This window comes from Pituophis catenifer, unplaced genomic scaffold (assembly GCF_029215685.1).
Source record: "Pituophis catenifer annectens isolate HBS135680 unplaced genomic scaffold, rPitCat1.0.hap2 SCAF_3, whole genome shotgun sequence".
In the NCBI taxonomy this organism is placed as follows: domain Eukaryota; kingdom Metazoa; phylum Chordata; class Lepidosauria; order Squamata; family Colubridae; genus Pituophis; species Pituophis catenifer.
In genome coordinates this window covers 163597447-163618005 of record NW_027256883.1, presented here as the reverse complement: position 1 = coordinate 163618005, position 20559 = coordinate 163597447, and the positions used below count along the sequence as shown (strand labels likewise).

Below are 20559 nucleotides of genomic sequence, written 5' to 3'. Positions count from 1 at the left end.
TTTTTTTTACTACTACCGGTAGCATGGTAAATGTGGCTGATTACAGACCATCTTTCCCCAGCCTGGTACTCTCCAATGGTTTGTGATAGCAATCCCAAGAATGCTGTCTTGGAATTAGAGAAGTTGTAATCTCATCACATAACAACTTGGAGAACATCAGGTTGGGCAAGATTGATCCAGACAGAGCCATGAAATACGTGCATGCATTGTAGCTTCCGCTTGAGTCCCCTCCATGATGCTGAATTGAACTGGTATTCTACCATCCTTCAGTTGAAGAAGAATGCTGTTGTGAAATGTGTTGACCCCATTGCCAACAGCTATCCTGCCACTGCTTCAGGTCACTGCATTGCTTGACTTCCCTCCAAGTTACTGGGTAACAAAGCGGAGCAAGTTGTATATACCTTAAGGCACCCTTGGATAATATTGGAATAAGGGAGAAAACACTACTTTAACAATTGTACAGCTAAAAATATGTATGGCCTATGGATGAGACAAAGACAAGAATATGGGAACATAGCACTAAAAAGTTGTACATTTATGCTGTGATTACAAGCAGTGCAAGCAGTGAATGGCACTATGTAGATTGGTAGCAACAAAATCCATATGTCAAAGAGAATAAGTAGGCAAAATAGATCAAAATAAGAGACAAGTTTGCATGTATGAACTGCCATTAGATATATAGGTAGTGATAGCAATTTATGATATCAAACAGACATTTTAAATTCTGTGTATCTACTAGAAACATATTCTCATTAACGTAAAGCATGTTTAAAATCATTTTGTTTCCAAGATAAACTGAGTTATAAAATATATTAATTATCTAACTGCTTAAAAAGAAAAAAAATAGAGAGGTACTCAACATACCGATAAGCACCTATCATTGCAAAAAAGAGAGAGAGAGAAAATAATACATGTAAAATAAAAATATTCACCTTCATAAATAAACTTTAGTTTAAAATGTCTGAACATTTTAAAAAAATGTTTAGGCAGTAAAGTTTGACATTACTGATGGAAAAGTGTCCGGTAATAGTCATATAGTTAATGTGACAGCCCTCTCTGGTCCTTGTTGCTGCATTGCAGGCTTTATAGAAACTGCATCATAATTAAGCTTTGTTTTATACCTCATTCAAGATCTAACAAATTTGGTTTACCGTAAGTAAGTAGAAACGCTGATATTTTTATCTGTTGCCAATTCATTTCACATATTTTTACTAGAGTTTAGTGTGAGTGTTGGCAGAATTGCAACTGCATTTATTGACAAAAATAACTTCTTGTTTCTTTGTGGGGGGGTCCTCTCCAGATTCTATCATATTTTGACATTGGCTTCACCTCTGTATTTACAGTGGAAATTATTCTAAAGGTGAGTTGACTTGTTCTCTTTCAAAATAATATTGGAAGGATTGGATATTTCTTATTCAGTTTCTATGGCTGCCCATCTCAAATAAGTCCCTCTGGGCAGTGAACAATGAGCACAATACAAACACAATACCAAAAAAATAAATATGTGTAGCAGCCAAGAAAAATAATAACTTATTAATATAAACCTGAAACAGAGTCCTTAACATTCTGGGCCTATAACCAGGTCTACAAGGCCTTACAAAAAAACAATAGGGTTGAGAATGTTTCAAAGATGAGTTAGGGTTAAGGGGCAGAGAAGGCACACCTCCTAGTCACTGTCAGCTGACATTCCTTGGCTGAAAGAACCCAGAGTATGACATCCTGCTGGACTGAATTGGATGGATAGAAACAACTGGGAGAAGATAGTACCTTAGGTAACCTAGTCCCAAGCCATGAAGGAGTTTAAAATGACAACCAGCACCCTGAATAGCACCCAAAAACACATTGGAAATCAATGAAGCTCACAATGTAACATGTTACACGTGTTGAATACCTGATTTTTTACCTATGCAACTGCATTCTCCATGAATGGAAGCTTTTGAATGCTCTTCCATGTAGAGCACATTGCAATAATTCAGATGGGAGGTCATGAGAACATGAATGAATGTGAGCAGAGTCTCTTGGTCTAGGAATGTGCATAACTGTCACACAATCTAAAGGTGTGCAAAGACCCTCCTAGCCATGGCTGCCACCTGCTTTTCTAATAGGAGCTGTCAGTCCAAAAGGACCCGATTGTGCAGTGGGGCCATCTGAGGAAATACCATCCATCTAGGACCAAAGGTGGAAAACCCTTGCACCAGAAGGCCCAAGTATCCAAAGCCTTGCTTGGGTTGAGCATTGGGACACCCATTGTGCCCCAGAGCCTTCAGGCACTGGGACAGGACATCAACAGCATCACTGAGGTGGCATGGGGTGATGACATAAAGCTGGGTATCATCAGCATATTGATGTTGCCTCACTTCAAACCATTGGAACCTCTTGCTCAGTGGCCTCATGTAGATATTAAATGGAAGAGAAGACCAAGCACTGTGGCACCCCACAAATGGAAGGCTGGACTTTTCATTGCTATCAACACTTTGTTTGTTATTAATTACAAATACAGTTACCTTCTAGTCTTAGTTACTTTCTTGAGTTTATTTCATCCTCTGATTTCTGCTTCATTTTGTGTAACAGTAGATAGTCTTTCAAAAGGTCATCTTAATTTCAGATAGAAAAAAGAAACACAATGCTAGATTTATCAAAGCTAATTGAATCTTCTTGTTTCCTACAGATGACTACTTATGGTGCATTTCTTCACAAAGGATCCTTCTGTCGTAATTCTTTCAACATGCTAGACTTGCTTGTAGTTGTTGTCTCACTCATCTCCATGAGACTTGAGTAAGTGGATCATAGACAGGCAAGGCTTCCAATAGGTTACTCTGAGATTTCTTGTAGACCATGCACGATTTATAGTAATCCAATAACTCAGGAGAGTAGCATGGGATTGGTTATATGAATATTTGTAAAGTACATTTGTTTGGTTACCAGAGGGTTTGACAAGAAGGTATCTTCCCAATATTTTGGAGCAACTTTTACCACTAGTAGATAGCATGGCAAATGGCAAGAGATTGTGAGAGATTTAGTTGAGCACACCTGAAGGGCACCAAGCTACTTACTGCTGTAAGGACTACTTTGAATATAAAATGTAGGAATATTAAAATATATTTCTGAAAATGCAAAATGTATTTATTATTTTATACAAACATGTTAACCACAATTCATTAACTGAGATCTTCATGATTTGGAAGATTGACGTTCTGTAATAGCAATATTAAGGACCCAGATTGTTGGGGGTAATATGCTGACTCTGTAAACCACTTAGCAAGGGCTGTAAAGCACTATGAAGTGGTATATAAGTCTAAGTGCTAGTGCTATTGCTATTCACAGCCAATGTCGGTCAAAATATTGACAGTAAAAAAGCTATTTTTATCCTTTCTTTCAGTCAGAAAAAAAGAAATCAAAATGAAAACTAGAGGTATATTTAGCACTGACAGTTTAATCCAATTGACTGCTGGTTATGCAAAGACTTTGAAAACTTAACAGATGTATTTTTTGTCTTTTTTTTCCCTGCTTATTTACACAAATTTCCTTCAAAGGTTTCTTTTAGTTACAGTGACTGATTGCAGTAGCTGGTGGATAGATAACATATTACAGTTTGAACAATTCTTCTGTTCCTCAGTAATCTAGGCTGAGATGGCATTTGAATGTTACAGGTTACAGTTCCTATGTTGTCCCTGTTTTGCTACTTAAAGCTGATAGCTATTCTGCTTTCATCTGAAATTAGGTATAAAATTGGCAAGGCAGGAACCAGTCTTGCTCAGACCAGCAGTTCTGTTGTGTAAACATAGAGCAGGTGCACTCCAATCTCAAGGCTGAGAAATGAATGGCCAGAAGTTGATGCAAAAGTGTGGGAGAAAGAGGCTTAAGAACAACTTGATCTCCGACTTCCACATGAGACGAATGAAGGCAAATATACGGGTCCCAGGATAATGTTCCAGGATCCAATCTGGGTTGATCACTGGGTGACCAACCCGGATTGGATCCTTCTATATGGAAATTTATTTCTATGTTCTAAAGTAGGTAGATCTTGCGCATGTACTTCTTTCTTTTCTACAATAAAGCTACTTATTATTTGCCACATCAATCCCTGAAGGCTTTTGCTGTTATCTAGTTCCTGAAAGCAGAGCTGAGTTTTGAGGTGGGCTGGGGGGAAATGTTACGGATGTATAGCTATGCCTGGCCTGAAGCATGTCTTTCATGGAGCTCTTTTCTGACGAGTTTTCACAAGGCATGCTGGGAATTAGGCAGCCACATAGAATTCTCTGACCTCTCTTCCTATTCTGGGAGTGCCCCAAGCCCTTCCTAAAAATAACGTCAAGGTCATATCTTCCTAGGCACACAATATCTTTGACAGCAGGACTATGAATGTAACCACAAAGGTTGCAAAAGCATAGTAAAGAATCTTTCCCATTTCCTGCAACAGGTCCAGTACCATCTCAGTGGTGAAAATCTTGAGGGTGCTCAGAGTACTGAGACCATTGAGAGCTATTAACAGAGCAAAGGGACTGAAGGTAAGCATCACTGCGACATAAACAAGGAGAAAGTGTTATATGTCCATATTTCTAAGTCTTGAATGCCATTTATAAGCTATTAGAATGCTTAATGTAGAACTGTGGCATACTTTACCTAAACTAACAAACTCCAGATATCTGGAACTGTGAATATCAGATTTATAAATTAATTAAATTAAATTAATGTCTGCTGGGACATTAAATGATCGAACAGATAAACAAAACAATCTCTCTCTCTCTTTCTCTCTCTCACCCCTCCTTTTTTTTTCCCTCTCTAGCATGTGGTCCAGTGTGTTTTTGTGGCTATTAAGACCATCGGCAACATTGTTCTTGTCACCTTCTTGCTACAGTTCATGTTTGCTTGCATTGCAGTGCAGCTCTTCAAGGTGAAAGCATTTCTAAGAATTAATTCTCATTTTGTCGTGTTCCATAGGCATGTATTGCAAACCTGTTGGCAATAACTGGGTAGCTGGGGGGGGGGTTTGGTTGGTTTTTTTAAGTTTCTTGGACATCACTGATTCAGGCTGCTGACTCAATAATCCTGTTTTTCTGAGTTTATTCCACTTGTCTCAGTGTGATGCCTTCCAGAAATACTGGGATTACAACTTTCCCAGCCATACTGAGCTAGGAACAGAATACAAGGGATAACTTTGATCTGAAGCTTACATAACTAGACAAGACTATGCAGCTGAAGACATGAAAGAGCAGCTGATGTTTATTAATCAAATTTATATAGCCACCCAACTCACAAAAATGGATTCTGGGCAGTGTACAATAATAAATAAAAATACATTTTAAAAAATGGGCGTCTAAACATAAAAATCAAAATTAAAAATTAATTAAAAATATATACAGATCCCAAGAAGAGAAAGAATGAATACATCCAACCTCAATACTGGAGCTATCTAAACAGGTCTCTGCTTGCTGGGACTCCCAGACTAATGGCAAAAATAGGCCTTGAGGGACTTCTGGAACATCAAAACATGGAGCTGATCTAATACTGGTGTGGAGAAGAATGTTCTAGAAGGCAGGGACCATGGCAGAGATAACCTGTTACCTGGGACCCACAAAATGTAGGTCTCTGGCAGGTGGTATCCATAGTATGCTCTCTCTGCTGGGCTGGACTGATAAAATTGGGGAGAGGCAGTAGTCCCTCAGATAACCTGGTCCTATGTTATGAAGACTTTAAAGGTTAAAACTAGCACCCTGAATTGGATGTGAAACAAACTGGCGGCCAATGAAGCTCAAGGAGCAAAGGTATAATATGGGCTGTTCTAGGGGCACACATAACGGTCCACATGCTAATATTTGGCCTGCTAATGCTTAGAGGTATACTACAATAATATCAGCACATTAAATAGCCCCCCCCCCATCCAGTTGTAGATAAGACTGGGAACATATTAGTCTCTTTCAATGCTATTACTATTTGGTATGGCAGTAAACTCTTTTAGGAAACAGGAATTCTTTCCATTTCCTCTTCAAGAACAGAAACCCATCTTTGATCCATTTGTAGCAGGAGATGCTCATTTTTAAAACAAGTCAAATCTAATATCATCTGGGAAACACTATAACTCTATAATGTAAGACTAACACAATTAATAATTATTTTGGTTTCTGTTTTAAATATAGGGGAAGTTCTACAGCTGTACAGATTCAACTAAAATGACCGAATTAGAATGCCGGTATGCCTCCCTTTGGTTGTATATCATTCTTTTCTTCACTTCAGAAACATATCATTACAGCACGATTCTTTCCTGAAGGTCAGATTCAAGGAGATTGTAAGGTGCAAAGGACCAGAACCAGCCATTAAGTTGCAGCACAGAAGATTCTTTTTTTTTTTTTTTTAATTTGATTTATATGCCGCCCTTCTCCGGAGACTCAGGGTGGCTTACAATGCGTTAAGCAATAGCCTTCATACTTTTGTATATTTATACAAAGTCAGCTTATTGCCCTCACAATCTGGGTCCTCATTTTACCTACCTTAGAAAGGATGGAAGGCTGAGTCAACCTTGAGCCTGGTGAGATTTGAACTTGCAGTAATTGCAGGCAGCTGATGTTAATAACATGTTAGTAACAGTGCTTTAGTCTGCTGCGCCACGAGGCTCTTTAAAGTCTATACACAAGTATCTAGCCAACTAAAGTTCAACACTAAACTGGTGCCAAATAAGGGTCAACAGAATTCAGGAGGGGTTGGATTTTGACGATTTGTGGGAACTTAAGGACTCTAAGCTAATGATGCATTTAGCTCTGCCCCCCCCCCCAACCTCTGCCTGCTGTTCTCCTATAGCTTCCCTTTCATTTCTAGGCACAAGGCAGTTTAACATTTAAGCACTTAAATGCAAGATAAAGTTAGAACGATTCACATCTCATTTTTCTGTGAGATTTGGATTTTAAAATTTGATAAACATTCCTCCTATGCCTTAAGCTCTTAGAATACATCTAAAGAGAAGCCCAAATATTATTATTATAATAATAGTTATATTATAATAAAATTAATTTGGAATTGCTCTTATACAACTAAACAAATGCAATGTAAGCTAATAACCATCTGAATTTTCTCTAAACTAATAACATATATTTTCTTAATCTTCCGTAATGGATGTTCAGTAACTAATTTTTACTGTCCAGTGTACTTGTTTCTGAAAGGTTTATTAACGTGTAGGTGGCAGAAGCCATCTTTATACTGTTTCTTGCATTGTGATATTAAGAAAATATAAAATATTAATTGAACCATGGATCAATTAGTCATAAATGATTGACTGAAAGAAAAAAATTCCTTACTATATTGAAGGCCAAAAATAAGTAGCTTGTTCAACAGAATTGAAATTAAGGCTGCAATGTTATATCTATTTAAATGGAAATATATATCCCTTGAACAAAATTGCTTATAGTATTTCTAAGTAGGCATCACTGTTATATTCTATATGCTGACTTAATGATTTAGGCTCTTTGTAGCTAATATATGGATTCTCATCCCAGGGGACACTTCATTTTGTACGTTGATGCTGATCCAACACAAGTTGTGGAAAAAGAAAGGAGGTGGCTGCACAATGATTTCCACTTTGACAATGTCTTATCAGCTATGATGTCTCTCTTCACTGTATCCACCTTTGAAGGATGGCCTCAGTGAGTACAAAATCCCCTATGGAGAAAGAGTGTTTATATGTGTGCATATTGGGTGGGGTGGGGGGGGTGTTGCTAGGTATATTTAGACTAGTCATCTTCATCATGGTATCCTCAAAATGTCCTAGACTTCAGCTCCGTGAATTCCCAGCCAATGTGGCCAGTGACATGATATAGTCCCATCAGCTTTGGAAAATTGATTTAGTGGAATCCTATGGAACGCCACTGTTTCCTTTTGTCCTAGCTATTATTGTATAAGCAAAATGGCACAGAAAGGGGAAATTTTGGGCACATCACCAACAATGTTATCAGCAGTGTGTACAATTGCTGTTCGGGGCATTTACTGTAGTTAAGCATAGAAATTGTATTATCTGTTATTATCATAACCAATGAGATAATTGGAATAAAGATTATCATATTGTGGTTTGATCATTGAACAGAATGTGCTATTTTCCTCACAGTACCATTTTGGAAAATTATGTGTTACCGGTGTACATACTGTATATTCACCATTAAATTAATTGTTTAGAAACCTGTTAAGATTGAACTTTTTGAAAGCTCAATTATTTATGTCAATTAATTTGGAATCTCTGTCCTTTCTTTTCCAGACTATTGTATAAAGCAATTGATACGCACACTGAAGACATGGGCCCTATATACAATTATCGTATGGGCATTGCTATCTTCTTCATAATCTATCTCATTCTCATTGCCTTTTTTATGATGAACATCTTTGTAGGTTTCATCATTGTAACTTTTCAGGAGCAGGGTGAAACTGAGTACAAAGACTGTGAGCTGAACAAAAACCAGGTATGGCAAGTTTATCTATTGGGCAGAATGTGACAAGTCCTAGATGTTAGGTTGTGCCAGTGGTGGGTTTCAAAAATTTTTACTACTGTGAGTGTGGCTTGGTGGGCATGGCTTGGTGGGCATGGCTTGGTGACCCACCATGGCTTGGTGGGCATGGCTTGGTGGGTGTGGCAGGGGAAGGATACTGTAAAATCTCCATTCCCACCTCACCCCAGGGGAAGGATACTGCAAAATTCCCATTTCCTCCCCAATCCAGGGGAAGGTTACTGCAAAATCCCCATTTCCTCCCGATCAACTGGGAGGCAGAGAATAGATGGAGGCGGGGCCAGTCAGAGTTGGTATTTACCGGTTCTCCGAACTACTCAAAATTTCCGCTATTGGTTCTCCAGAACTGGTCAGAACTTGCTGAAACCCACGTCTGGATTGTGCATATCAAAGATAGGAGCTAAAGTTGTGTGAACATCCCCAAAATGCAAGGCTAATGCTGAGGCAAGAAATCACAATAATGTTAAAATGGCAGAACATATATTGTGACAATACTACACAAGGTCCCCTCTTTTGTATTTGTGTTGTAACATCACCTACAGGTACTTAGGGGGCAATGTTTGCCTTGTGGTGTCATGTGACATCAACAGTTAGAAAGGTATTAGTTGGGCATAGTTCAAAATTAGTTGCAGGAGTTTGCATTCTGAATATAGTAGTGTTACATCATTCAGTCAGAAATGTTGGATATTGCAAACTTTCAAATTACACAATGAAAATTTCTGCTGTATCTGATGTGAATAGGGGAATTATAAAAGGATCTGAGCACAGCAGCTCTGTGCAATCTGTAACTTTTCTTATTCAAGCAGGAAGGATAATTTGGTTAGTTATGATTAAGTAAACTCTAAAACGTGTGGCCAGTTCACCTTCTTGCCCTGAATATTTGCTTTTTTTCTTCTGTTGGACTACTAACAGTGCTGCATAAGATATTTTCATGGTTTGTGGCTCATTCATTTATTTATTCAATTTACTGAACGTATGTGAAAAGAAGGCAATCCTAATTTTAAAATAACAACTGTCCATGTGAGGGCAATGTACATGCTTATTTATTTTTTTTATTTTTTATTTTTTTATTTTTTTATTAATTTGATTTATATGCCGCCCTTCTCCGGAGACTCAGCGCAGCTTACAATGTGCTCAGCAATAGCCTTCATCCTTTTGTATATTTATACAAAGTCAGCTTATTGCCCCCACAACTGGGTCCTCAATTTACCTACCTTAGAAAGGATGGAAGGCTGAGTCAACCTTGAGCCTTGGCGAGATTCGAACCTGCAGTAATTGCAGGCAGCTGGTCTTAATAACCAGCTTAATAACAGGGTGCCTTACACCACTGTACTACCAAGGCGCTTATACCACATACATGTTAATCCTGTGCATTGCTTAGTTTCCTTATATTGTAAATGTCCTTATAATGCTAACTCTAGCTGAAATGAGTCCTAAAAATCCCCCCCCCCACATACGTGTGACACATTTGGAGATGTGCATACTCCAATGGGGTAGGGGGAAGAAAAATACATTAATATGAATTGAATGGATATTTGTTGATTAAATTAATTGCCTTTAAAAGGCATTTCATTTATAAGTGAACTAAAGTCTTGATAGAAGAGAGTATTTGTAGCTCAGGATTGAACTGTGGGGTTCTTGGTGCTCTCTGAGCTTGGTTATTGTCTTGTGGATGTTTCATTACCAAACTAGGTAGCATCATTCATTCATTAATGAGCTAGTGTCCATTTGCATACTATACCCAAGTCACTCACTCCAATACAAGCCAAATTCATAAAATTGTAGAAATGCCCACACATGTTATTTTTCCAGAAAAGAAGAAGAAAAGAAGAATAAACATAGAGCATATTGCCCATGTTTTGGAAGCTCAAGGCAGCTAGTGTAAGGGTCTCCATATGAGAGGCCACCACTGTGATGTAGTGATCAAGAATCTAGACTGGGATCAGAGGGATCCAGGTTCAGATGCCCCCTCAGCCATGGAAACTCATTGGGTGACTTTGGGCTAGTCATTCTTTCAGTCCAACTCACCTCACAGGTTTGATATTGTGGGGATAAAATATAGGTAGTCCTCGTCTTACAACAATTCATTTAATGACTGTTCAAAGTTACAATGGCACTGAAAAAAGGGACTTATGATCATTTTTCACAGTTACAACCTTTGTAGCATCCCCATAATCATATGATCAAAATTCAGATGATTGGTAACTGACTCATCTTTATGACAGTTGCAGTGTCCCAGGGTCATGTGATCACTTTTTGGGACTCTGATGAGCAAAGTCAATGGGAAAGCCAGATTCACTTAACAACCGGGTTACTAACTTATCAACTGCAGTGATTCACTTAACAACCGAGGTCTGAAAGGTCATAAATTGGGGCAAAACTCATTTAACAAATGTCTCACTTAACAACATACATTTTGAGCTCAATTGCGGTCATAAGTCAAGGACTACCTGTAAAGGGTGATTCTCATGCTCTTGGGTAAAAGGTGGGATATAACTCTTAACAAATACATATGTACACTTGGTAAGTATGTAAGTAAGTAAGTAAGTAAGTAAGTAAGTAAATAAATAAATAAATAAATAAATAAATAAATAAATATTTTTTAAAAAATTGACAGCTATTTGTTGGAAGCAATCTGTTTAAGCATTGTGTTTATGAAAATAACAAGCCACAATAAACACTTGGCATTGCTGATCGATCTCAGAAAATCGAGGCAAGTATAATAAGCCTGTTCCTTTTTGTCCTCTTCACATCTTGCCTTGCCTCTCATTCCAGCGCCAGTGTGTCCAGTATGCCCTGAAAGCACGGCCTCTGCGATGCTACATTCCCAAGAACCCTTACCAATACCAGATCTGGTATTTGGTGACCTCCTCCTACTTTGAGTACCTCATGTTTTTCCTGATCACACTGAACACCATCTGCTTGGGCATGCAGGTATGGATGCAAAGAACTCCTCTTCAGCTGTGGAATGGTGGTGGCAGTAGCGGAAACTATGAAATTTTGGGACAAACCTGCCTGCTGAAGGAAAGCTGAAACATAGGATTCATCCACATGCCCACTAATTTTATCTTGAAGATGCCTTGCTAGCCATGCTTTAAAGACCTGTCCACATGAAGCAACCTTTATCTCATCCCAGCTGAGAGCACCTAACTTATTTATCTGCTTTGAAGTTAAAGTGATGTGTTTTCCATCTTTCCCTTACACGAGCCTTGCTAATTGCAAGGCACTTCAGTGAAACTGTGACACTGATGATGTGATCAAAGACTGTTATTTGCCAGTGTCCTCTTGGTCACTTTCCATATTTTTCATTCCTAATCTTGCAGTCTGTGAGGTTTAATTTTCCAAAGAGAAAGTCTGTGGACAAAATTTCGCTGTTCGCATTTGTTAAACGTGTCCATCAAAAGCGTCATTATGTATAGGCTATCACGCACACACAAACTCTTCATCTAGTTGTTGCTTTCTACAAAGTGACCAGAGCAGTAGTTTTTCATTGCCATTCTGGCAATAGGAATAACAGACAATAAGATATAGGGCAAGGAGAAGTTAAGAGGACAAGAGGAGAATCCATTATCTAGTACCATTCTAACTATTTTCAGACAGAGAGAGAGCAAGCCAAAAAACAAAGAGAAAGCAAGCAAAGTGACTCTGTCCTTAACGAAAAGCTTTATTCTTTAAAAAAGCCCATGTTTTCTTAATAATCTGTTTTTCAACTATCTCTACAGCATTATAAGCAATCAGAGTTTATGAACCAGCTCTCAGATGTCCTCAATGTGGTCTTCACCATCCTGTTTACTATTGAGATGATTCTTAAACTGATAGCTTTCAAGGCTAAGGTGAGTGAGAATCGATGCATCACAACTTCTATCAGAAAGCCAGCCTGACCTTGGTTTAGAATAACACAAACCATCTTCAGTGAGGATGGTCCTAAAAGACCACTTGTGTGGGCTATATATCTGTTACTTGTTTTAATAAGGTCACAAGGTTCAACAATAAGCCAAAAAGTTCAACACTGATTCTTCCAGCTTAATCTATTTATTTGGAGTTTACATTCTTCTTTCTTTTCTAGGGATACTTTGGGGACCCCTGGAATGTCTTTGATTTTCTCATAGTTGTCGGCAGCATCATTGATGTCATCCTGAGTCAGATTGATGTAAGTGCTATGAGGATAATTGTATTGGAAAGAAACAAGGAGTCGGACCGACTTCTTAAACTGAAGGGAAGGGGAACAATGACTGTCACTACTAAGCAGCCACAGTTTCCCAGCTCCCCAAAGATGTCATGAGTGCTGCAGGTTGAATACAGCTTCTAAATCACAGCAATCGTCAATCATTTTCAGTTTCTTCTGGTGGGAGATAGTAATCATTGCCATTTGCTAGTTGATGGGTTGCAGATCCCTTAGTTAGAGTTTGAGTAGGTCATGTTCTGCGAACCTCAGACATTTTTCAAGAATCATCTTAAGGTAATTTGTTCTTGATTTTTTTTACTGATCAAGGACTGATATATCATAGCCAGGGGACACCACTTCTCCTACAGCATCTGTGTGTTTTCTAAACCTTGAGCTTCAATAAATCATACATACATGGCAATTGTGATATGAAATTCCTCTTGAAATGGCTTGCCTCATGGTACCGGCAGAGAATTTCTACTCTGTGGTCCATGGCAACCATATGTCATCTGCTTAGTATTTGTGCTTCTACTGCGTCTCTCTTTATGGTACGCGCATAATTTGGGCTTTTTGCATACATGTGCATGGATGCTATGATATAAACACAAGCATATTGAAATATATGCCATAAGTGGAATTGCATATGCATTTTCCAACACTGAATATGCGTATAAAGGAGAGAAAGCGCATAGCTTTGGATGAAAAATGTCTTCATGTGCCTTTGGCTCCATTGCTATTGTTTACAGCTACAGTTAGCTATTACTTTAGAAACAAGATTAGAAGTATGAAAATCTACAATATTACTCATCAGTAGTATTTGCATTTTATTCAGGATTACTCAAATCATTACAAACTTATTCTGTAACTTGTTTTCTTTCATATATATCAGTCCCTATAAAAAATAGTTATGTTTCTTTATAGTCCAAATTTGCTTTATCACTGGTTCCAAAGTTTTATAAATCACCAATACAAAGATCAACCTGTTTTAGGATTTTTCTTCTCAAATCTAAACATGAAGAGCTAAGGGCAAGATTGTGCATCAAAAGTCCCCACTGAAATTTTCTCTTTTTCCCTGTATCATGGGGTACATTTCTTAATCTACCTGGAGACTCCCAAGTTTTTATCTGTCAAATGTACAGACTTTGTACATGACTCGACTCATTAAAACATTTGGGAAATAGACATAGAAAGTTAACATAAAAAAGAATCAAATTCAGTGAAATTTAGATGGGGAATCTGGCAGCTGCCTGGTGAGTATTCTCTTGCTTTGGGAATCTGTAGTTTTCTTCACCATCAGAGATGGAAATTCTTCTTGTCCTAATTTCATTCTTCTTATGTTACACTGGAATACTTTTTACTGAACTGTTGTGAGTTGTAAATTGTACGTTGCAAAAGGACCATCATTCTCATAAAACATCATCTTGATATACTTCCATGCTGATTGCTTTGTATATTCTTGGTTCATAAAAAAAGCAAAAATATTTTTAGAACTTCTGTTTATCTTCCCAAAACATTGTATCTTTGGTTTTCAAACCAAATTAATATTCTTTTCTTTTATCCTTCTTCATATAGTAGTCTCTTTGTCTCATTTATTGTAAGCTGATGTTGACTACATTTTGTGTTTCATACATTTTTAGATGGACTAATAGAAGTCATGTCTGATAGTATTATGTTCAGAAACAAATGATGAATACATTAAGGTTCATATCTATGGACCTAGGAATCATAACTTCATTGTTCAAATAAGGTTTATTCCCAGTAAAAGAGAAAGAACAAGTTAGAATATTGCTCCATCAAATGTGACCATATGTAGCAGGCTTAAAGCACAAATATTAGACTAATGCCAGGATTTTCAGATGTTACACCAAGCACAGCTATAAACCAGCTTAAATACTTTTCAAAATTTGGCTTATCCAGTAGAAAATTTACTAATTCAGCAAAATTAGTTTCTTTATTGCAGACAAGGATGAATCTTACACAGAGAATATCTATCTTATCAATACAATAATAATCAAGGTCTATATAAATTTATATTCCAAGTTTTATATTCTAGGATTTTTCCTTCCACAATTCCATGTTAATGGATCCTAGTACTTCTGTTGGTGGTCTTGGAAGGCACCTGATCTATGCTGACATAGCTTTTTTTTTTTAGCCTGAGGACTGTAGGGGTTTGACCAGGGGTGAAATCCAGCAGGTTCTGACAGGTTCTGGAGAACCGGTAGCGGAAATTTTGAGTAGTTCGGAGAACCGACAAATACCACCTCTGGCTGGCCCCAGAGTAGGGTGGGAATGGAGATTTTGCAGTATCCTTTCCCCAGGAGAGGAGGGAATGGAGATTTTGAAGTATCCTTCCCCTGGAGTGGGGTGGGAATGGAGATTTTGCAATATCCTTCCCCTGCCACGCCCACCAAGCCACACCCACAGAACTGATAGGGAAAAAATTTGGATTTCACCCCTGGGTTTGACCTTGTAAAGTGCTAGCTATATAAGGAGATGCATAATGGCTTCTAGCAGGAAGCCAGCCTGACAAGGAAGTATTAAAATATCTGCATGTGGATACTGATCAGTGCATTTGGAATGAACATACAGTCATGAAAAGAAACTTGTCTTGCTAATTTTTGTACAAAGACAAGTCTGTCCTTTATCTATTCAATTGTTGTATTGTTTTTATGGATTAGAACTATTATTTTCAGAAATCAATAAGAAGGAAGACATTCTGAGAATCGAGTTTTTCTGAAAACCTGACCATGATAAGCCATAATAGGACAGAATATAGAGCCTGATTTCTTCTGGAAGTACCCACCACATGACTATATTTGAAATTTAATTCACTTGTGGTCTCTTGGCAGTTTGGCTGTAGCTGATAATGTGTCATAGACAGTTATAGGCATCTAATCTTGGAAGAAATATATCTTATATAAATATTCAAAAAGGTCTCTTGATTTCTCTTAGTTTTATCCAATTCTCTTCGGAGATTTCTACGTTCTGCTAAAAACACTACTAGCTTAATGCACTTCCTGTCATTGCTTTTTATTCATTATTTTTCAATCCTTTCCTCCTTCCTCCTTTCTACCTGTACATCTCATAGTAATTCTAATGTGATTCCTTCATGATTTCTCTGTGAAACACCAGTCCACCCCTCCCCCCTCATTTCCTATCCCTTTCTCTCTCCAAATCATTGTTTCCAACTTCTCTATTTTTTTTAATACTGCACTTGGCTGACTCTGTTGTTTTCTTGACAGACAATTCTTGTTTCCAGTGGTGGATTGTACTGCCTAAGCGGTGGCTGTGATGGCGTTGTAAATATCAGCTGCATGATGTTGTTGTGGACACCATTTTGTTCCACATTTCCCTTTCCTCCTTTTCTAGATTATTTCTTCTTGCTGTGTGCTGCTGTGTAAAAGTGTGAGTTGCATGCAACTAATGCTGAAAGCGGGTCTGTAGGAAAACAAACTGTGATCCTCTAGAAATAATGCCAATAATGCCGATAAAGGGAACTTGTTTATGGAGCAGTTTTGAAGAATCGCTTAAGCACACTACAGTTTCCTTGGGTGAGGCTCTTTTTTCCTAGTTTACTTTCTGTGGTGTAAGTATTTATTTATTTATTTAGAAAATTTACAGTATATAGCCGTCTACTCGCTCACAGCTTCTCTAGGTGGCCTACAAACAATGAAAACATAGTATAGAACAAAAATAAAATAATTTAAAAAAAAACAGTACCCTCCCCTGCCCACCCTCCACCACCATCCTGCACAACACACAGTCAAATAAGCCATTTGATGGGCTCCACCCTACTCTGGGTTCCCCAGGCCCGCAAGCAAAAATGTTAGGGCCTTACGAAAGAGTGTTGAAGTGGGGGGGGGGGGGAGCAGTCTAATTTTGGAAGAGATGATATTCCAAAGGGATATTCTACTTCTTGGTGATTGACACCTTCCATATGAATGGATTGGTGCAATGGTGCAATCCGGTGGTGGGATTCAGCCAGTTTGCACCACTTCGGGAGAAAAAGGTTGTTAACTTTCTGAGCAGTTTGGCAAACTGGTTTTTGGAAGAAATCATTAGGGCAGAGAACCGGTTGTTAAATTACTTGAATCCCACCACTGGTGCAATCCCTTTAATTCTCTCCCTATAAAGGGCTATGAGAATAACCTTGAGAGACAGGAGTAAGAACCACAGCCTAGACAAAAGTCTGCTAAGAGAAAACTTGAATCCAAAGCAGGAATGGGCATGGAGAAAACACCTCAGTTATTCACTCTCCCTAGTTCTTCTTTGTTCTTAGCAAGGGGAGAACAGCAAAATCCAGGGACTGAGGAAAAGCTTTCAGACTTGCAAGATTCTGTCACTGTAACCTTATAATAAAGGTAGTATTGGTATTCATGCTTTCCTGACCTGGATCACCTTGAAGGGTTGACACTCCTATGAAATATACTGTATCAAATTTATCCCTGCCTACTTTTTTTTCAGCTTCTGTGTGGTTTCAGCTCTTTGGTTTAAGGGTATATACCTTGTTTCAGGGCAAAACAACAAATGTATAAATCAGAGAACTGGCTATTCATCACATCCTTTCCTGTTCATAGTTCCTTCTTGTGACACTTTTGGTTTTGAGTCTGCAGTGTTCAAACTTTGGAGGATGATGCAGAAGAATTTCATTTAATAAGAAAGTCCTTTCTAGAGGCAATTTAGTCCATGGCAATGCCAGTTCAGCATTAAGCTTGGATAGCCCTTTAGAACAATAGATAATATTAGCTACATATGCATGCAGCCTGTTACATCCTTCCTATCACAATGTGACTTTGATTACCTTATTTAATCAAGCTCACATGATGACAGTCCATAATTCATTCAATCCATAGGGGCTTTCCTTTTTTTGTTCACTTTCCACTATTGTGCAAATAATAAAGGTAGAGAGGTACAGTGGGTGTACATGAAGATGACAACGTGCAAAAAAATCCTGGTCAGCATTGGCAGTTCTGTTGCCATAGAGCAGTGATGGTATTGCAGCAATATCCAGTGCTAACACCATCACCTATAGTCTTCTGTCCCTAGGTTACAAATAAACAAGGTACAAAGTAATACAAATAAAAGTTTAGTGTTGATATACTGTAGAAAGAAAAGATAGGAAAAATAGAAAGAATAAGAAAATATATTTCATTATCTAGCTCATATAAACCTATTTCCTTTTGGTATGGATTGCTACCAAAGCAATGATATTAAATAATGTAATATCTGTGCTTATTGGTCAAGATCAATGTAATTTTACTGAAAAAAATATATATACTTAAAACTGCTGAAATGGACATTTAAACAGAGTTGCTAAAATTCGTAAAAACAGCTACTGTATTTTTAATGTAAAAAAAGGTCAGGTGCAATGGAATTTTTACATTAAATATGATCAAGTCTGCTTAAGAACTAAGAACTGAAACTGATTTATGAACTATGGTTTTTGCTTCTCTGCAGAAGCATAAATCTATGAATCAGTTTTGTAGCAAATGTATGCTACTTAGAAGTAACCCATGTAAACTACTTTGCAGTTCTGAGTTTTACTCTGCTTTGAATAGGTGATATCCTTGTTGCTACAATCATTATACCAATATATGCCCAATATTAGGATGAATATACAGAAAAAAACCAGTTGAACTGTTATGAGTACCTCACCAAAAAGAACTTTCCAACTACTGAATTATCTTTGGAGATATAGGTAATTCAGTAGCTTGAAAGTTGTTTTTGGTAGAGAAGCCATATCAGTTCAATATATGGATCCTAATGTTCCTTGGAAAAAAATCATTACATTTACAACTGTGTATGCACTGGTTAAGTTTATGATAGTATCAGATTTTCCAATAATCATATCATTTGGTGTTTCCTGTCGTGTATGTTTTCTTTCTGACAAATTGAATCTACACCTTCTAGACTTCAATGACTTTCTTTGTTTCAGTAAAAGCCAGCAGTCCATCAGTATTAATCCATGGTGGAATTGCTAGGCTTAGCACTAAATATAATAACAGTGGCATGAATCTCCATCCTGTATTCCAGCCCTTCTGTGTCAGCATGAAATCAACCATCTAGTTTTATCCAGTCCCTTAGTTTAGCATGTTGTTGGTCCTGAACCCCTACTTCTACTTGTGTTGCAACCATTGCCGTGTTCATTACCATGGAATATATTCACAGACCAAGCCACTGGCAGTCCAAGGAGCCTACAACAATGGAGACACGTCACAGGTAAATGCTGTTTTATTGGTTATTTTAAATATTTACATACTGTCCCTATGTTTCCAATGTGCTTTACAAAAATGACATACAGATGAAGAACAAGTAAAAAAATATTATGTGATTTTATGAAAAGTTGCATGAAGTAAATAAAAATAATGATGGAAGAATAAAATGGTGATTGTTTGGCACTGAATAGGTAATAATGATAGTTTCACAATAGTATTTGTCGGACTACTTCCAGCAAGCTGCACTGGAAACAGATAAATTAGTATATTAGAATACTGGAGCTCTGATAAGTGGCTTATACTAGAAAAGCAAACAAAGCCATTATGAAAGAATTCCAGGGATTCCTGTGTATCAAATACACATCCTGTTTAGCATGAAACTAAGGTTCAGATTGTTGTGCCTCTTGTGACATTGTAATGCAATGGTCCACTAGAAGCCACTTTCTTTGGACAGAAGGGATGGTGTCCAACTGGCTTTTGGTACTGAAATGATCCAAGAGCAAGCTCTTAATCTGTGATCATATAAGATCCAGCTCTCATATCTTTTCTGGAAAGAGATTTTTTTTTTTAGTGCAGTTGTTCCAAACAAGTGGTATACCATAGCTGAGACACAAAATTGTATAGGTGGAATAAGTCATTCAGACTTTGAAAACCTTCTTTAATTGATAAATACAATAATAGGATTTCTGTAAACATTACAGGGTCCCTTAGGGAAAAAAAGATTTTTTATATCTATCTAGATTCTTTCAAGTAAAAACTTATGGGACTTAAAATACAAAAAACTGAGAATTACTGCCTTAGTTCTACTTGTTGTACCTCTAAGGCTAAGGGCATCTAGAGAATAGCTTTCAAATATGACTTCAGTACCTGGATAAATTAGTATATAGGAGGTATTCCTTCAGATACTTGGGTCCTATTCTGTTTTGTAGTTTGTTTAATACATGCAACAGGAATGACCAAGCTAGATGAAACAAGGTGAGATATTCTCAGTGGAAATATCAGTAGGCAATGGATCTTTGATAGCTCCAGTGAATCTGGTTGGTTGAGTTTCTCATATATTGAAATATATAAACAAATGTTGGCCCAGTTAGTGTTTTATGCACTTTACTTAATACATATTTTCAGAACATACTGCTAAGCTATAAGCCTTGGTTTACAAATGACAGTGGCTGGGTTCACCCAACACACACACACACACACACACACACACATAACTGTCACTGTACATCCTTTTTTGAAAGAAGTGTCTGAATTTTTCTAGATCTTCTAATTTAATTTTGTGGTCTTGGATTTCCGCAAGGACAGGGAGTTGGAAAATGTGCCAAAAACACATAATCTAAAAGATGAATACAAGTCTGTGTCCTTCAAAGAGTCAAAGGTCTTTGAAGATGAACTAATTGATATTCCAATGGACTCCCCTGGTTGTTGGTTTTTTTTTGGGGGGGGTGTTAATTCAAAGGCTGGAAGTCGTGCTACATCCTCAGCTATATAAAGCTTTAAAGCAGGATTGGGAAAAATGATTTGTGCCTGAAGTCAAGAAGCACATGGGGCCAAAATAGTGGTAGGTAGGTCTAGAAGAGCAAAACTGAGAAGGTTAACATCTCTCCTCTCTTAGAAATATCATGTCAACTGCTTTTCTGCAATTAAACAGTAGATTGTAGCTCTCTTGTTTTAGGGAACCCTAGTGAATACA

The 20559-nt window shown here is 37.7% G+C and overlaps 1 protein-coding gene across 3 annotated transcripts in view; it reads left to right on the top strand.

The window, feature by feature from the left end:
• The window catches only part of CACNA1S (calcium voltage-gated channel subunit alpha1 S), a 74816-nt gene that overhangs the window by 32115 nt on the left and 22142 nt on the right, over positions 1–20559 (top strand). For 2 of the 3 annotated variants that reach the window (XM_070941447.1, XM_070941449.1), the window contains 12 exons: positions 1301–1360; positions 2669–2775; positions 4421–4508; positions 4787–4894; positions 6138–6190; positions 7488–7634; positions 8240–8441; positions 11262–11420; positions 12209–12319; positions 12553–12636; positions 15894–15950; positions 18820–18870. In XM_070941447.1, the coding sequence (XP_070797548.1) occupies positions 1301–1360; positions 2669–2775; positions 4421–4508; positions 4787–4894; positions 6138–6190; positions 7488–7634; positions 8240–8441; positions 11262–11420; positions 12209–12319; positions 12553–12636; positions 15894–15950; positions 18820–18870 (1227 nt within the window). The remainder of the gene's footprint in view (positions 1–1300; positions 1361–2668; positions 2776–4420; positions 4509–4786; positions 4895–6137; positions 6191–7487; positions 7635–8239; positions 8442–11261; positions 11421–12208; positions 12320–12552; positions 12637–15893; positions 15951–18819; positions 18871–20559) is intronic. The other variant, XM_070941448.1, reaches the window with a different exon arrangement.